This window comes from Panthera leo, chromosome Y, assembly GCF_018350215.1.
Source record: "Panthera leo isolate Ple1 chromosome Y, P.leo_Ple1_pat1.1, whole genome shotgun sequence".
NCBI lineage: Eukaryota > Metazoa > Chordata > Mammalia > Carnivora > Felidae > Panthera > Panthera leo.
Window position 1 is genome coordinate 4,594,852 of NC_056697.1, and position 17,712 is coordinate 4,612,563.

General features: G+C 45.9%; 1 protein-coding gene across 1 annotated transcript in view; it reads left to right on the plus strand.

Annotated features, from left to right (window-relative positions):
- STS (steroid sulfatase) overlaps positions 1 to 17,712 on the plus strand; it is a 153,023-nt gene that overhangs the window by 87,090 nt on the left and 48,221 nt on the right. The window contains exon 7 of the mRNA XM_042926533.1: positions 2,624 to 2,760. Coding sequence (XP_042782467.1) covers positions 2,624 to 2,760 — 137 coding nt within the window. The remainder of the gene's footprint in view (positions 1 to 2,623; positions 2,761 to 17,712) is intronic.

A 17,712-nucleotide genomic window follows, 5' to 3' on the forward strand; every position in this document is an offset into this window, starting at 1 on the left:
GAGAGAGAGAGAATGAGCAGGGGAGGGGCAGAGAGAGAGGGAGATACAGAACCTGATGCGGGGCTCAAACCCATGAACCGTGAGATCATGACCTGAGCCAAACTCGGATGCTTCACCAACTGAGCCACCCAGCCACCCCTAAAAATAAAATCTTTTAAAACACGATTCCGATTTGTTGAATGAATAATTTGGGCACTCCGTGTAATCACACTTGTGCTTTTAGCTCATCTGGGTAGCAGATACCCAGGACAGGTGCCTGCCATCATCTAGTGTCCTGTCTGTGAGTATACACTGGGAGAGTGCTGACATACACGTGTTTGTGGAAAGCATTTGCATGCAGCGTCACGTTGCATGAACCTTTGGAACCTGCCTCTCTCCAGGAGCAAGTTATTGACCCTGCCAAGTTGAGATTGGTTTCTGGCGGCAGGATCTGAGAAAGCCTACCTTTATAGTTTCAGTCCCGAGTACCATGTCAGCCAAATGTTCATCCGGTCGATGTGGGGGTGTGTGTGGAGGCAACAGAGGAATCGCTGGGTGTGTACATCTGTGTCTCGTACACAGCGGCGGCACTGACCTCTGGCTGGGTGACTGGTGAGGCCGTTCGCTGCCTCGTGCCTGCTGTAATCACAGCATCTGAGGGCTCTCAGAAGGAACCAACACACATTCCTGTGTGCTTCCCAGTTACGCCCGACACTGGCTCACGCTGGGACTTTGGTTGAATAAGAACGGTCAAGCCCTCGGATGAGGAATATGCTGTTCCAGACCTTCATAGCAGACAGAAAAAAACAAAAACAAACACAAAGAAAACAACAACAGCTTGAGAAAAAAAAAACCAAATGCCTCCTCCGTCTCCGTGCCTATGTTTTCACCCTGTATTTATAGGACGTCAGTCTTTGCATTCTCAGATTGAAATGATTGCAGGCTACTGGGAAGGCACAGAGCTGCCTGCTGTATTTTCACAAACACAGCGAAACCATGTAGCGGCGGAAAGTTCTCTATCTTTTCACACGGCGCGCAAGACCGTGGCAATACATTTTCAGAAGCGTTGTGTACTGAAGTGCGGAAGCTAATAAAACAGGACCTAAGCTATTATTGACAAGTCTCCCTCCCAGCAACTTGATGGAGTGTCACGGAGGCTTCCAGGTCGTAGACCCAGGCGTCCTCGATGACTCTGACCTCCTCTCTGTCAGAGGCTGTTGCTCAGCGAGAATTGCTACCCCAGAGAGGAGGCTGTGAGTCACACTGCAGGGTTTGTGCACTGAAGCCATGGATTTGCGTGTGCCTAGCTCACGTCCCATGCACCGTCCAGTGTCCCTGTAGTCCCGCACGGTAAATCTTTGTGCCATAGGCTGTCACAAGCCCCAGTCCATTTGACATTTCCCAGCGTTGCTGGTGCATCTAATACCTGATCCCCGTGCTTTGGCACCCAGCACCGTGGCTGGTGTCCATGATGTCCTGTCCGCTCAGTGAAAGACCACCTTGCAGAGACATGATAGAAGACAGACTCGTGTAACTCTGTGCACTCTTATCATACACGCACAGATGGCCTTCTCTCCTTCCATGGAGGGTCCTCCTGTGTCCCAGGAACAGAAGTCACCGTCCATGGCTCAGGGTTCATGGGTTCGAGCCCCACGTCGGGCTCTGTGCTGACAGCTCAGAGCCTGGAGCCTGCTTTGGATTCTGTGTCTCCCTCTCTCTCTGCTCCTCCCCTGTTCATTCTCTCTCTCCCTCCCTCCCTCTGTGTGTCTCTCTTTCTCAAAAATAAACACACACACACACACACACACAAAAGAAAAGAATTGCTTTCACAGTAACTTGAGACTCTTGATCAGTTTGGCCCAGTTCCTAGAATGTTCCATATAATTTCCAAAACTTTAGTGTTGACAATGGAGTGTTCATTCCAGGAGACCTGTTCTATAGTGGAAGGTGAGCAATATGGCAGAATCCAGAGTTGAATTGGCATTAGACAGGTAGACAGGTATCTTTGTAAGAACTTGGGAAATCAAGAGATGGTCTTTACTAGGCACTGGCTTGTCTGTGTGTCCATGTTCCAAAGAGAATGTGCTTTTTAAGGCCCTTGAATTGGTATTAATCAACTGTATAGAGAGGGAAGAATAGAATTCAAGAGCAAAGCAGGCCATACCCCATGACATTCCTTCCAGAGTTGTGTCCTCAGGGTATGCCTCAAGGACACAGCACTTCCTTCCGCTGATCTGCACAGGGTAAGCATCAGTCTCTTCACAGTCACGCCGTGGAGACTTCTGCTTCTTTGAGTAAAACGTACAATATTAGGGGCGCCGGGGTGGCTCAGTCAGTTAGGCGTCTGACCTCAGCTCAGGTCATGATGTCATGGTGGGTGGGATCAAGCCCTGCATTGGGCTCCGAGCTGGTGATGCAGAGCCTGCTTGGGGTTCTCTCTCTCTCCCTCTCTCTCTGCCCCTTCTCTGCTCTCTATCTCGAAAATTAATAAATACACTTTAAGAAAATGTTTAAAAGTGTAAAATATTAGACATCATCCTATGGTGCTTTCCGACTTTTCACATGGCGTCATGGAGTACTAGTTTGATCCTTATGACCATGTGGCAAATGTTCTTACGTTGCTCTGAACCTTCTCCTCTCTCAGGAATGCCAAGAAGCCATTCCTGCTGGTCCTGTCGTACCTTCACGTGCACACGGCCCTGTTCTCTTCCAAGGAGTTTGCCGGAAAAAGCAAACACGGAGCTTACGGGGATGCCGTGGAGGAAATGGACTGGAGCGTTGGTAGGTGTCTGTCTGCCTTCTTTGCTGTGAGTTTCCACCCTGATGCCTTTATACAGCAAATGTTTTTTTTTTCTTTCTTTCTTTATTTTTTTAATCAAACGAAGGTAATGAAACACTGATTCTGAGATGTAACAAGTGTCTTTGGCCCCAAGTACATGAATGTGGCTCATCGCCAGGGAAGAACTGGGTGTGTGGGCTGGCGAGTAGAGGTTAATGGAGAAAAAGAACCAAAGTTTTAACCTTTCTCTTGACTATTCTTGTGAACAATCAAATGTGAGCAACACCTCGTCTGCAGTGCTGTTAGATGAGTGCTGGATTTGGGGATGGAGTGGACCGCGGCCGCCTACAGCCTTGGCTGGTGGCTTGGGGTGGCAGCTACAGGTCTCCTGGGGATCCTGTCCTCTTGGCTGCATAGTCCGCTGGTTTCCTTTTTAGGGCCCATATTCCTCTCGCCGCCTCTCTGAGGATGCAAACATTGCCTTGTTGTTTCTGTCCCTTCTTCTTCTTAAGTTACTCGATTCCTGAGAAACCTACCATTTTTTCTAGAGGTGCTGGCAAGACTTACTTGAAACAATATATTGTCCACGTCTACAGGAGATGGTCATGAGCCTGCTTTCTTTCATTTTCTCTGGTACAGCTGAGCAATCTCGGGTCTGTTCTCTAGTGTCTAGGGGAAGCAAAGGAATGGAAAACCAGTGGACCCTGAATGCGTCACTCAGATCCTGTCTTTTCTGATGACATTGTCTTTTGTGTTGACATTGTGCAATCCTTACAGACAAAATCGGACAAAATTGTCCAAATGTCACCAGTCAGCAGGTCGCTTAGGATTTTCATGTGTTTGTTTTCTTTTCCTTTTTTCGCCCTCTCTCATTCTTCCTCCTTTTCTTTTTTTGCACTGAATTGGTAGTTTTTAACTTTTTCAACTAGATCTTTTGGAAATACTGTAACATGGCCACAGAGCAGTTTTTTTGTTTTTTTTGGTTGATTTGTTTTAAGCAGTGAATCGAAGGTGATGATGGTTGCCTACTGTGGTGATTACAAGAACAGTTTTGTTTTGTTAAATCTTGGTGCACTGTCTTAAGAAACCAGAGGACTGGACCCTTATTCTAGCTTCCAGCTCTGTGTTTATACTGTCTCTGTGAACTTGGGACACATCTTGAATCTCTAGGTTTCATGGCTATCATCTTACCATGAAGAATTCAGACGAGGCAGGTCCTCACTGTGTGTCTTCTCTGCAGCTCTGTGACTCTGCAAACTAACAGAAAGGAGGACATATGATAATTACCGGGATACCCGAAACCAAAACATTCCCCGTCACAAGACGTGTGAGACAAATCCATTGCAGTGGGCCTTTTCCATATGCCAGGACAAGCCTGCCTCTTTTCTCGTTTGCTTCTTTAAATGTTGCATGTAAATCCGTTTATATTTTCCACTTCTTGGTAGTGCGAATTGGTAGAATGTTTTATCTCGTTGATGAGCATTAGGTTTCAAATAACAGGTTGCTTGTAGGACTCTAAGACATTTGCTGGCTAAGCCAGCAGGCTTGTGCTGGTATCGTGAAACGTACTTTTATTTAATTATAATCCCACATATGTGTACCCTGACCCGTCACAAAGTCTGACGTTGAGTGTTGCATGTAGAATGGTTCCGTCTAGAACCCGGTTCTGTCTTGAATGAAACGGAGAGTATTTTTCAGTCTTTGAGATCTGCATTCGGACCTGACGTCACATTTGCAGACGATCTTGTTTCTTTTGCCGAAACATGAAATCCTCCCCGTGAGCCATGACATTAGTTTCTCGGGATGCGTTTGCTGTCTTACAAATCCGGTACCTCTGAGTGTTTCGATGAGCGTTCCCACTTTCCAAGAAGAGCCTTTCCCTACGACAACAAGGGACTGCAACATTCTCAATAATTGTGTAATAAAATGGGGACGTCTCCTTAAAAATGATGCGTCCTGCACAAAAGGCACCTGAGATAGGAGTGGGTAAGTGAAGAGGGCACATCTTTGTCATTCCAAGCATTTCTTTCAAAATTGGTGGAGGCCGCATAATTCCATGGAGGATAGCTTTCTCCACCGCGACCCGTCTGTCCCCGTAAAGGCATATTCAGGGCAAAAGCACCTTTGTTATTTAATTGTGCTCCGAGGCCACTTCCACGCCACATCCGTGTGTCCATTGCTTTATTCTTAGCTGGGTGATTGCACTGTCGTGCACTGCTTAATCACCGAGGGCAGTGAGCACACAGACCTGGTGTGAGGGCCACAGAAGGGGCCCTGCAGAGCCACCATGTGGGTGCTGGCATCCTGGAACCGTATTACCTCTAAGTAACCCGCAGGGTGGTCAGCGTTCCTCAATAATGCCAGTCACTGGCAGCTCAGCAGGTGCCCCCCAACTAGCCCTGGCCGGCGTGCGCATTCCCTCCTGGGTGCTGTGGCCCGTCTGGGCGGCAGGGAGCATGGTTTTCATCTGCGTTCTGCAGGTGAGGCCGGTGAGGGGTGCCAATGGCTAATACACCTGCCTCGGGTGTATTTTTTTTTTTAGAGAGAGATAGATCACAAGTGGGGGAGGGGCAGAGAGAGAGGCAGACACAGAATCCGAAGCAGGTTCCAGGCTCTGAGCTGTCAACACAGAGCCTGACGCGGGGCTCGAACCCACAAATCGTGAGATGATGACCTGAGCCGAAGTCGGACGCTTCACCGACTGAGCCACCCAAGCACCCCATGCCTCAGGTGTATTAATTACAGAATTAATAATATGGGATGAGCAGGAACCCAAACGCAGGTGTTCAGCAGGAGCGTGAAGTCTGCAGCCCGGCGTCTCCTGCTTTCCCTGTAATGAGAAAGGCTGCTTCATAGCACGGAGCAGTCCACACTAAATCACAGGGAAATAGCTCATGCCTTCATCGTGCATGTTTATTGAATGCTGGACTGGGTGCCTGTTCTTTTTTCTTTTTGAGCGAGGGAGTGTGATAATGATAAGTCCCTTGACATAAGGGAATTTAGGAGCCACTGAGGGACTTAAGATTCTTCCAGGAGATGTCATAATAACACAGAGCACAAAGTTATGAATGACTGTCCCAGCGAAGGAAGATGCAGATAAACCCCTTGATAGTTTGGGGATAGGAAGGGTGGGAAGACGGGGCCAATGGACACAGCCCGCCATATCCCTTCAGCAGGAAACACTGACAGCCAAATCCCGTGGACAGTCAGGGCATGATTGCAAAGTGAGATTTTTAATTCCAAGTAATTCTTTTTTTATTTCAACTTTTTAATGTATATTTTTGAGAGAGAGAGCAAGACAGAGAAAGAGAGGAGACACAGAATTTGAAGCAGGCTCCAAGCTCTCATCTGTCAGTCAGCACAGAGCCCGATGTAAGCTCAAACCTACGAACCATGAGATCATGACCTGAGCTGAAGTCAAATGCTTAACTGACTGAGCCACCTAGGTACCCCCCAAGTAATGTTTTTAGGTGTTTATTTGTTTATTTTAAGAGAGTGAGCACATCGGGAAGAGGCAGAGAGAGAGAAACAGAGAGCGAATCCCAAGCAGATTCCATGCCACCAGTGCAGAGCCCAATGTGGGGCTCGAACTCATGAACCATGAGATCATTATCTGATCCAACGTGAGATACTCAGCCGAGCCACCCAGGTGCCCCATCAGTCCCAAGTAATTCTGAAACAGCAGAGCCTTGAGGAGGAACAAATGGACAAAATCACGGTGTTTTCAAACATGCACTGAGTATTTTGGGGGCATGCCATTGTAGCTGTTTTCCTTCCCCTGGACATGAAGTGGTATTTACTGGAGATCTATGAATGGGAAGGGGGCAGAGAAAGCAGGTGGAAGCATGGAGGTGGTTCCCACCAGTGGTTTCTTATCTGTGACTTGTACCATCCCAGGCAACACCTTCAGTCTGTCAGGTGGAATTTGCATGCAGTCAGCATTTATTTAGAGCCCTGTGCTATTAATAGAGCCCCAGGAAGGAATCATAAATCAGCACTTGCCCAGGTGTCAACTAGCAAATTCTCTATCCTACAAAGAGAAATGCAAGTCAAGAACAATGAGGTGAACACTAACATAAATGTCTGGCGTCAGATCAAACCTTTCAATTAAAAAGAAAAACAAACAAAAAAAAATGCTACTTTCAAGGGTTGGGATCCAGTGGCTTATGTGGGATTTTTTTCTTTCAAACAAAAACTGTGAGGCTTTTTCTTTAGTAGAAGAAGCACCCCCTGTCGTGGTGGCATTGAGAAGTGTTCTGGATCACTCAGCATCTGTGGTGTGGCACCCCTAGTGGCTGTGTGTGATACGGCGGTCCTCAGTTTCTCCGTCCCTTTCCATCTGTGGGACTGAGCAGCACCACCTTCTGTGGGTGCAGGGACAGAACACACAACCAAACTAATGGGAACATAATGCACAGGTTCATACAAGACCAGCTGAGGGTAGGGTACAGGGTGAATTCCTCTTTTCCATGCCTGACATATAGTTAAACACATGCCTTGCAACACTGATGACCACATAAGGAATCCATCTTGAGAAATGGCGAATGAATTGGAAGGTCTCAAGAGATCAAGAGAGTGACAAGAACCTCAAGTAACACAAGAAAAGACTCTGCAAATGAGGAGCCTTGGATGTTGCTCAAAGCCCCTCACACATACAACATGATTCTAACAAGGGTTTGGCTTATTGGGCATGAGTCTAATAGAGTATCCATTTCAAAATGGACTCTTTCTGGGACTGTTGTGTTAGAAATGCTGTGTGCAGTGAATAACTTCTCAGTCAGTATGTATGTTTGCCTGGGCGAAGGTGCTCTGGTTGGGTTCATGTGGAAGACATCTGCTTCTAGAAGGCTGCAGACCAGGAGCATGGCAAGGGCTCAATAAGTCCTACCTCAAGGTGAAATCACTTGTGGGGCAGGGGGTCGGGGAGGAGGTGCCTGATACAGCAAGGCCCTATCCAAGGTGCTGAAATTGCAAGTCCTACTTAGTTTTCTCTTCCATACGTGGATAATGGTCCCACCATGGGAGTGGATAAGATTGCTTTGCAAGCGTGTTGAAAGCAGTTGAGTAACTTGTGACTCAAGGTTTTCCTGCATTGAAAGCCAAGGTAAAAGTTTAGAAATGAATTTCCACGTTTCTACTTCTCAAAAACTAGCATCGCAGAGTCTAAGAAAGCAGTGGCAATATTCTCTTCGTCATTCTTTTGTTCTCTAAGGAATGCAATCTGGGCCATAATGCTGTGTATTTCCTTTGGGATTCAACACATCAGTTTTCTGTCTTGAATTTTTTAAACGCTCCTTTTCTTGATAAATGGAGCCTCCTCTAAAGCGTGAAAATAATGTGCTCCCTTCTGATGCATTCTGAAAACGGAAGGCCAGGTAGAACATTGAAAGGAAGGGCAAAATAGGAAGAATTCCCAAAAGAAAAACAAAGGACCTCTGAGACTGAGAACAGAGGGTAGGAGAAATGGGGGTATCAGAATTCAGGGGTAAAGAAAACTTCAAAGGACAATCAACTTCTAACCAGGTGAAGATTCACAAGTGCATTTAGCCACTATAATAAACTTTAGTGTTGTAAGAGATTGCTGAGCGAGTGATATTTGAGGAGTCTGAAGTCAGTGGGGTTGGATATTCCTTCAGGAAGCACAAGGGATGTGGGCAGAGGGTTAGTTTATTGGACTGTGTCTGAGCTCTGCTCACAGGGAGACCAGGAATCAAGTGTTGGCTCAGAGTGTGGAACTGGGTGATTTTCAAGCCAATGTAGAAGCAGGAGGAAAGATCATTGAATTGACTGATGATTAAATTTTGCCCGGGAGTATCACAAAAGACATTTCAGCATTGGATATTGGTGCAATAGCAAGAGAATGACCCAAGTGTCAGACCGCAGCATGGGAATGAGGAGTGTGGGGGAGAGGGGCTGGTGGCTTGGAAGTCCATGGATTGTAGGTCCAAACAACATAGTAGGGAAGGTGTTGGAGGCCTTCGAGGAGGTAAAGTGTTTACATGGAAGAAGTAGAACCATTCTAACCATTCTGGGCATGCATAGAGGTGTGGCTTGCTTTTAGGTGAAGGGATAAAGGACTGGAAGTCAGTCTCCTTGTGTTGAGTACGTCAAGGCACTGGAAAGCCACGGCCTTTAGCTGGCTCTTTCCTTGTGACTGCACAAGCACCAAAGACACCAAGTTCAGCTGTCCCCTGATTGGGATGGTTGGTTAGCTTCACACACTTTCAGGATGGAGGTTTATGGCGAGGCGGGAACACTGGATGAATAATGGTGTATTTTACAGGGAGCAGTGCAGAGCCATTATGGACCACACATTCATTAGCTGCACTTCCAGTTTTCTCAAACAAACAGTCAGTGGAGACTCGAAAGTTATTTAAGGGGTTGGTCACCAGCCCCAAGTTCCAGGTTTCCAGCAGGTTTCATGGAGTAAGGGAGGTGGTCTATACACAGTAAAGCAACCTGGCTTCCGTCTCTGTACGGCAGAGCCGCATCTGTCAGCTCCTTGCCACGAAGGCAGTATTAAGAGGAAAATGCTCATAGCACAAGACTCATTGTCACCTTGTAGCTACGGTGCACATCACAGTGAACTGTGCTGGGGACAGTTCCTACTCGGAGGCAGTGGGAAGCAGAATGTGGAAGCATTTAGGTATAAAATTCCTAAGCTTCTCTAACAGAGCAAGTGCACCCTTCAGCCTTGCGCAGCCAAGGTTGGATGTGGTGTGAATTCTTAAACGTATTTTTAATTTGCATTGTATTTAAAACTAAGCACTGTAGAGTTTCAATAAAAGTAAATAAATGAAGCTAGGTGGCACTGGCTCCAGGAGAGACAGAGTGATGGAAGAGAACAGGAAGCCCAGAAAGAGACTCTCATGTAAATGTAGATGTGGCCTTTCAAGGCAGACAGCTAAAAATACATGATGCGTTAATTGCAATGCGATGATTAAACTTTGGGAGACATTATAATTACTGGTCCCTGGCACTGTGGTGTTTTGCACGCACTTAAAAGAGATAACGATGCTGGAAGTGATGGTGATGACGGTGGTGGTGATGGTGGTGATGATGGTGTTGGTGATGTTGATGTGATAATGGTGATGAAGAGTAACGAAAAAAATGAGGGTGATGGTGATGATGGTGTTAGTGAAGAAAAATGGTCATCAAGAAGAAGAAGACGACGACGAAAATAACAAAGACGAAGCAAAGAGGGAAAAGGGGATGATGGTCCAGGTAAATAAGACAGTTTTTCAGGGAGCTGTAGTTTAGGAAAGAAAAGTAACTTACCTGAGGTTACAGAGATGGTGTATGACACCGAGAAGGTTAATCTGCTTGTGTGCTGTGCTGCTGTGTCCCGTGCATGAAAGTGAATACCCCTTGCGGTTGAATTTGGGAAAATGACCCGCGAAAGAATGCAAGAACATATATTGGGCTCTATTTCTCTGATGTAGTGTTGAGCAGGTTCTTTCTTAAGCTTAAAAGCAAAGAAATAAATGCTAAAGGAAACGATTGCTAGATTTAGCTACGTAAAATCTAAAATTTCCTGATGTCAAAAAAGATAACAAACTAAAAATACCAGTGACAAACTAGTGGAAAAGCATATGCAACATCTACATAAAGAGAAAACCTCTGAGGTGTAAAAAGACTTTGTACAAAGAAATTGGTTAAAAGATAAATACCAGAGGAGGGACTTAGTTGTGCCAATGTGTTGTGTCCGCTCACTCTACCCTTGGTAGCATTAAGTGTTATGATTTCTAAAATAATACTATAATAATAATGACAATAACATCCCTCAAACTCTCTGCCAATATGATGAGTGAAAGAGGAAACCTGTTAAAATTACATATACCGCATTATATTGAATCCTAAGGAGGGCAGACATTTCTCTTGGCGCTTTTTTTAATTAAACAAAATCTATCGTCATTTTTCTGGTGGGGTCAGTGCCTTTTCTTAAGCCCCTACTCCAGGGGCGACCTGACAAAGAGCTAAGGCTGCAAGGGGTTTTCCACGTTGCCTCTGCTTAACTGTACACTCCGTTTACTTACAAAGTGTATTTTAAATATTCAGCCAGCACTTTCTATTTCTGAATCCCAGGGCATCCATGACACAATTATTAAAACTCAACTCAAGCAACAAATTAGATTTTATTTTCACACTGGTGCTTCTCTTCATTGAAAATTCCCTCTTGGAGTTTTCAGAAGACTTTAAGTTGCCTCTGTGTGTGCATGTGTGTGTGTGTGTGTGTGTTTACATGAGGTCCTTTTGCACTACATTTGCTTTCAATTTCATCCTAAATAGCACGTGTTAAAAAATGCATGAGTTTGTAAAATCTGCTTAATTCAATAACTTCACTATGGATGCTAATTCCCCAAAGGGGATACTGATGTTAAAACAAACAAAAAAGTCTACTAGTTTATCCCAGACTATCCCATGTTGGGTATGTGCTTGGAATGGCACGTTAGCTCTGAATCAGATAAAATATGACTGCCAGTCTTGTCACTGTGAGCCCTTGTTACAGAGATGATCATGAAATAGAGCGTTCAGACAGACAGTATCCTCCCAGGGACTTTCCACGGGGCCTAGTATCACAACACTTGTGCTTAATGAACAAATTTTTATTCCAGTGGATCTAGCCAGGAGAGGAATAAGGTAGTTTTCCTTACAAACCCACTGTTTACCCGAGTGTGAGATACGTAATAAGGTTTTTGAAACTTCAGGAAGACATCTAGGAAATGAGGATAACCCATAAATTGTAAAGGTATGTCTAAAACAGACCTACCCATGTATAATTTTCCTTCCACGGTCATCAAACCGATTTAACCGGGAGACGGTATGAAAAAAAATCACGTGTTCAATTTACAAAGGTATATACTCAGCTTTAGAACATGTGCAAGAGAAATTCGGCCATTTGGAAGCACTTAATGTATACTTTGAAAATACAGGGCTTCCTCAAAATCATATATGTGATGTTGCTCCTGGAATATAATTGTATTGAGGTTCATACACCTTCCAGGCTTGAAGAAAAAAATGACTTTATGGTAAGTGAAAATAAAATCTCCTATGCCAAGATTTTCCATTATTGTCACTTTCTGGGATGTGTGTCAGAGGACCGCTTTGTGAGCAATGGTTTGGAGGGCACAGCAAGTGTGAGATGCCACTGAGCAACCTTGAGTCTTTCTTCTTTCTGTGCTTCTACGTCGGGGCATTTTCTGTGCATGTTGGGGCGTTTTCTGTCACTGCAGCGTGTATCCTGCATCAGCACGAGCCAGCAGCTGAGTCCTTGGTCCATATAGATCAAGAGCAGAGCTTGGAGGTGCCTGTCCATCAATGTCTCCATTTTTGCAAGATGCCTTTGCCATATTCTTTTTTTAATTTGAATGTTTTCCTAATTTTTTGTAATTCTTCTAATGGCCAGAGTAATCTAGAGTCTACAAAACCAAAGAATACAGACACACACAGCAGAAAGGAAGTGCCTTTAGAGACCCCGCCCCTGATGGCCAGCCCGGTTGATGGTTTACGGTATAAGTTTCACTGTTTATATGTCGCCAGTGTGGTATAATACGAAGACACCATTCTTATTAAGAGGATTTGACACAAACTCTACACATGGTTTTTGTAGTTTTCCTTTCTTACAGAAGTAGGTACTGGGATATTTTTCAGTGTCAATGCATTTTTGTCCATGATTGTGTTTTTTGTCCTAAGAATTCCATTTTCTATCCCTTGAGCACTTTTCTATTGGATTGTCCATCTTCTTCTTATTGATTTGTTTGGGCTCTTTACATATGAAGGACATTAATAACCTACTTGATGTAGATTACAAATATTTTTCTGCCTTTTTTTGTTTGTCTTTTCATTTTATTTATAGACTCTTACGTGGTGAATTTCTGTGGTTGGATTCGTCAGCCTCTCCTTTGTGACTTTAGGGATTGACAGTGAGCTTTAAAAAGGTTTTCCCTGCCTCCCAAATTATATGCGTTTGTCTCTTGTGTTCCCTCCAAATATGTTTATAGTCTCACGTTTTACAGTAAGGTACTCATATGGAAAAGAACACGTGTGTGTGACCATGTGCTGTCATTTGCTCATTATTATGGCTGTCGGTCTTTGGTGGTCCATGCTCTTGGCTAGTGTGGGACTGACCTCTCAGGACTTCAGGAGGATGGGTTGTGGTGCCCAGGGTAGGCAGCAGGTGAGGCCCTTTGTGCAAGGTGTGTGTAGAGAACTCATGAGGCCCCTGCGGCCACTGCAAGCCAGGTGGGTGTAGTCCGGGGGTCACTTCCCTCGGTGACCGCACGAGCTGATTCACCAGGCAAGGTCTGCTCTGTGAGTGGGCAGTGGTGATGGGCTCACACCTGTGTTGTCGGCACTGGACTTGGTGCGAAGGCATATCAGGGATGGTGGGATGCAGGGATGGTGGTGACGGGCCCTTTACTACCTGTTTGTTCCTCCTGCCCAGGGACACAAAGCCTTCAGATCACACGGAGGGGCTGTCCGCAAATGCCCCCAAAAGGAGATTCCTGCTCTGCTCCCCGGTATCTTCCCGGGCAGTGAATCAGGAGCAGGGGGCTGATCCCACACAGCATCCTGCCCTTACCTGTGCTCATCCTGAAGGTCCAGGTATGCTCCTGGGATCCCACTCTGCTTTGCCTGGATGGTCTCGAATTACATTTACCCTAGATTAGTTTCACTTCCTTTTTTAAATTTTTTTTTTTAACATTTCATTCATTTTTTGAGAGACACACAGAGTGCAAGCGGAGACAAGGCAGAAAGAGAGGGAGGTACGAAATCTGGAGCAGGTTCCAGGCTCTGAGCTCTCAGCACAGAGCCCAACATGGGGCTCGAACTCACAAACTGTGAGGTCATGCCCTGAGCCAAAGTCAGGCACTTAACTGACTGAGCCACCCTAGATTAGTTTCACTTTCAGACAATCAGGAAAAGGGGTGGGGGGCAGAGACTAGTGTGTGTCCACACTGTTTCCAGCATATTCAACAATCAGTGTTAAAGCTATTATTGATTTTTACACTTAGAACAGGAAAAAAAAAATTAGAGATCATTCGAAAACATTTCTACCACATTATTGAATGTATGATTCAACCAAAAGCAAGCAATTTGTGACCCTGGCCCCGTGTTCCACCTAGTAAGACTGCCCTTGAAAGGCTGTTAGGGACTTAAGCTGTTCTCGGCCATGTAAATTAGGGACATGGTGTCCAATGTTGGATTCCCGCCCTGGCTCTCCTGCTTTCCTCTGCCCCTTGAGAATGTCCCGTCGCCACACCATTACCACCACCTCCTGCTGTAATGACATTGAAGCTCTGATAATAAGCCTGCACATCTGTACCTTGGGCTACTTTCTCTCTCCGGGTATCCTACATCCATAGTTCCGGGCATCCTGTATCCCTAGTTCCGGGCATCTTGCATCCATAGTTCCGGGCATCCTGCATCCACAGTAATCCTCATTCAGTACTCCCCGCATGGGACTGCATTACTCCATTTTGCCCATACGGAAACCGAGGCACATGGAAGGGAAGGGGTAGAGGCAGGATTCAGACCCTAGAGCCTGCCTTTATGTCCCAGGCAGTGCTGACTGGGAGAGATGGCCCCATGACATGTGGCTTCTGCATGTTGGGGGCAGCACAGGTGCTGGGGAAGGGGTAGGCTCTGGGGCCAGATTCCTGACATGGCAGCTGCACCCCTTCCCCAGCACCTGCTGGCTGCCAAGCCTGGGAAGGTTACCAGTCTCACTGGGTGTGTATTTCCTCATCTGTAAAATGGGGTTATACCATTGCCTATCTTGCCAGGAGGTGTGGGAGCATGCGTGGGATACAAATGTGTGCTGTTCTTATTATCATGTCAGCACACACACACCTTGCACTGACTCCCTTCTCTCATTGTGTAGAGATGGGAAGCATGTGGCAATAGATGTCCCAGGGCACAGTTGCGTGTGTTATGTGGGTTTGATATCTCCCCATGAGAAAATGGAATGAATAGAATCTTTCTATAGTCTCTGTCGTCTGAGATCACGGGGCCATGTCCGTCTTCCTAGAGTGTGAGAACTGTGTCTCCAACAAGTCTTGTGGAGAGGGAGTTCAGGATGGCTCAGAGTCGGCTGTTTGGTGACCTCATGTGTTCTGAGGTACTCACTGGGTTCACCCACTGGAGACGCATCTCTCAATATGGCAGCCGGAGCTCCAGATTGGAGACGGTGATGGCTGAGTGCTCTTCTGCTAACTTAGGCATATAAACCTTTGTGAAGGAAAGCTTCTTTCTGGCAGAACTCTTTATATCACTTTATTTGCTCCCAATCAGTACAGAAAAAAAAGTGAAGATAGATTATGAAGTAGCATGTTTTATTAAAACGACTCCTTCTCAGTCCAAAATAGATCTTGTCCACTCGGTATTCCAAGATAGCAATGAAGCAAATAATTTATTTATTTATTTTTTAATTTTTTTTTTAACGTTTATTTATTTTTGAGACAGAGAGACAGAGCATGAACGGGGGAGGGTCAGAGAGAGAGAGAGACACAGAATCTGAAACAGGCTCCAGGCTCTGAGCTGTCATCACAGAGCCCGACGCGGGGCTTGAACTCACGGACCATGATCATGACCTGAGCCGAAGTCGGACACTCAACCGACTGAGCCACCCAGGCGCCCCTGAATCAAAGAATTTAAATGGGAACAGACCTCTGTCATTTCTGGAGTTAACAGACCTCTGTCATTCTGGAGTGCTTGCTGAACTGAACACATGATGTCATGAGGTTGTAAAACAAACAGTGACATTCACCTACAGATTCCCTTTGAGTCAGTCGTGGCAAAATGTAACTTCTGCTCCTGTTCACATTTCTGGTGAGTAGAAAATGGTTATCAAAAGAACACTGTTGTCATAATATTTTTTCATTCTGATATAAGACAGTAGTTGAGAGAGAAGAAATACGACAAAATTACAACATTTTACCTATTTTAACTTTAATCATGGGAAGGTAAAATTGGGCTGTCAGGTACCTTTGTCGTATGGCTGTTTGTTTCCTGCCAAATTTGATCAGTAACAACCATCTTATAAATGGATTTATGCATCTGAATTTGAGCAGGTAAATATGCCGTACTTTACGAAGAAGGAAAGCTGCAGAAAATGAGCTTCTCTGACAATCTCTGAAGCTTCGAGTACCGACTCTGAGAAAAAACATTCGTTTTGTTTGTACAACTTGACATTTTGGTTTCATTTCATGCTCCCTTGCAGCTAAGCAAAGTGGAGGAAGGAAAGTAAAGGGACGTTATGACTTATTTTGAAATGGAGGGAATTACCCTATTTGCAAATAGGGTAGATGCTTCCGTCTTAGAAATGCTTTGTCGTGTTATCCGCAGGGGGCTTTCTGGGAGGGCGTCCCAGCAGGGGGATGCTTCTGTACAAAACACAGCTCTTCTGGAGACTTGCTCTTACGGCACTGGCCACGGAGGGTTGCAGTCTGTTGGATTGGGAGAAGAGAAGGGGAATCCTTGAGCAGAACGCTGTAAACAGACTGAGGACAGCCACAAGCATTGGTGCGTGTGGACAGAATCCAGAGGGGAGAGTATACACTCACATGCATCCGTGTTTGCGTGAGCACACAGACCCCAAACTGCGAGGAACATGGTGTGTATTTCCTTCCACCCCGTCTCACCAAAAGCCAAGGAATCCTGTAGCTAACTGTGGCTCAGACATGACCTCCCTGTGTGCTTCATGGCATGTGCCACACTGGCCGTCCTCAGAATGGCTGTCTCTTGGGGTGGGGTCTTTATTCACCTGGAAGAAAGCTTGCGATCCCTCTGCCGGCCGTAGCGCCACGTTCCTCCCCCCGAAGCACTTCCTGATGAGGACAAGTGCAGTTCATGGCTGCCGGACGGGTCTAGGTGGCACTACAAACAGCAGTCGCCGGTCGGGGCCGGCTCTTCCCAAGCTCACTGTCCGAAATGCCAGTTACCTGCATCTGGTATCTGTTTCTCTTTCTGCTCTGAAAGCCAGCATGGGACAGGTGGCAAGGCTTCCCCTTGTTTTAGGAGGAAGGATGACACCCGGGTCTATGACTGTTAAAGCACTGGAGATGAGCCCCTCTGCAAATCTCCCTGGCCCTCTGTGCCATCTGCACGGCAGGGTCAGACATCTGTGCACTTGGGGAGCCTCCTGGCGTCTGAAAGTGGAACCCCTCCTGCCGCTAGACGTGAGCCCCTCAGACACGTTTATCAGGCTTCGTCGCTCAGTGCTTTTCAAGGAGTAAAGGAATGGAATTGCTAACAGAGAGCCAGTATGAGGACTCACGTGTGGTGAGACACAGGCAAGTTATGGCCACTGGGCACGTGAGAGTACAAGCATTCTTCCCCTGTCCCGTGCAGGTGGCCCTAACGGAGTTATTTCTGTCTGTTCCTCCATGAGTCCGTCTGACCCCTTTGCCCACCAGTTGGGCACACTGCATACTTGCTGTGGTCAGTCCTGGGCTCTGCTCTCAACTGCATTCGTATGTTTAATTTTTTATTGTTATTTATTTATTTATTTAAAGTTTACTTTTCTTTATTTTGAGAGAGAGAGGAAGCAGGGGAGGGGCAGAGAGAGAGAGAGAGAGAGAGAGAGAGAGAGAATCCCAAGCAGGCTCCACACTCTCCGTGCATGTGGACCTCCAACTCACGAACTGTGAGATCATGACCTGAGCTGAAATCAAGAGTTGGATGCTTAACAGACTGAGCCACCTGGACGCCCCTCAACTGCATTCACTTTAAATGCTTTGTTCGTACAGATTAATCCTTATCTTCAACAAAGCATTTTTTTTTTCTCCATCTACCTATTCTTGATTTTATATGTATGCTGCAGGCACGCACGTTTGGAAAGCTTAACGTAAATCACAGTATCGGAAAATCCAACGACAGACCAGCGAGAATAAAGGAGACAGAGACATCGTGTGTGTTTCCCTTTCTGTTTGGTTTCTTTGTGAGTTTCCAGA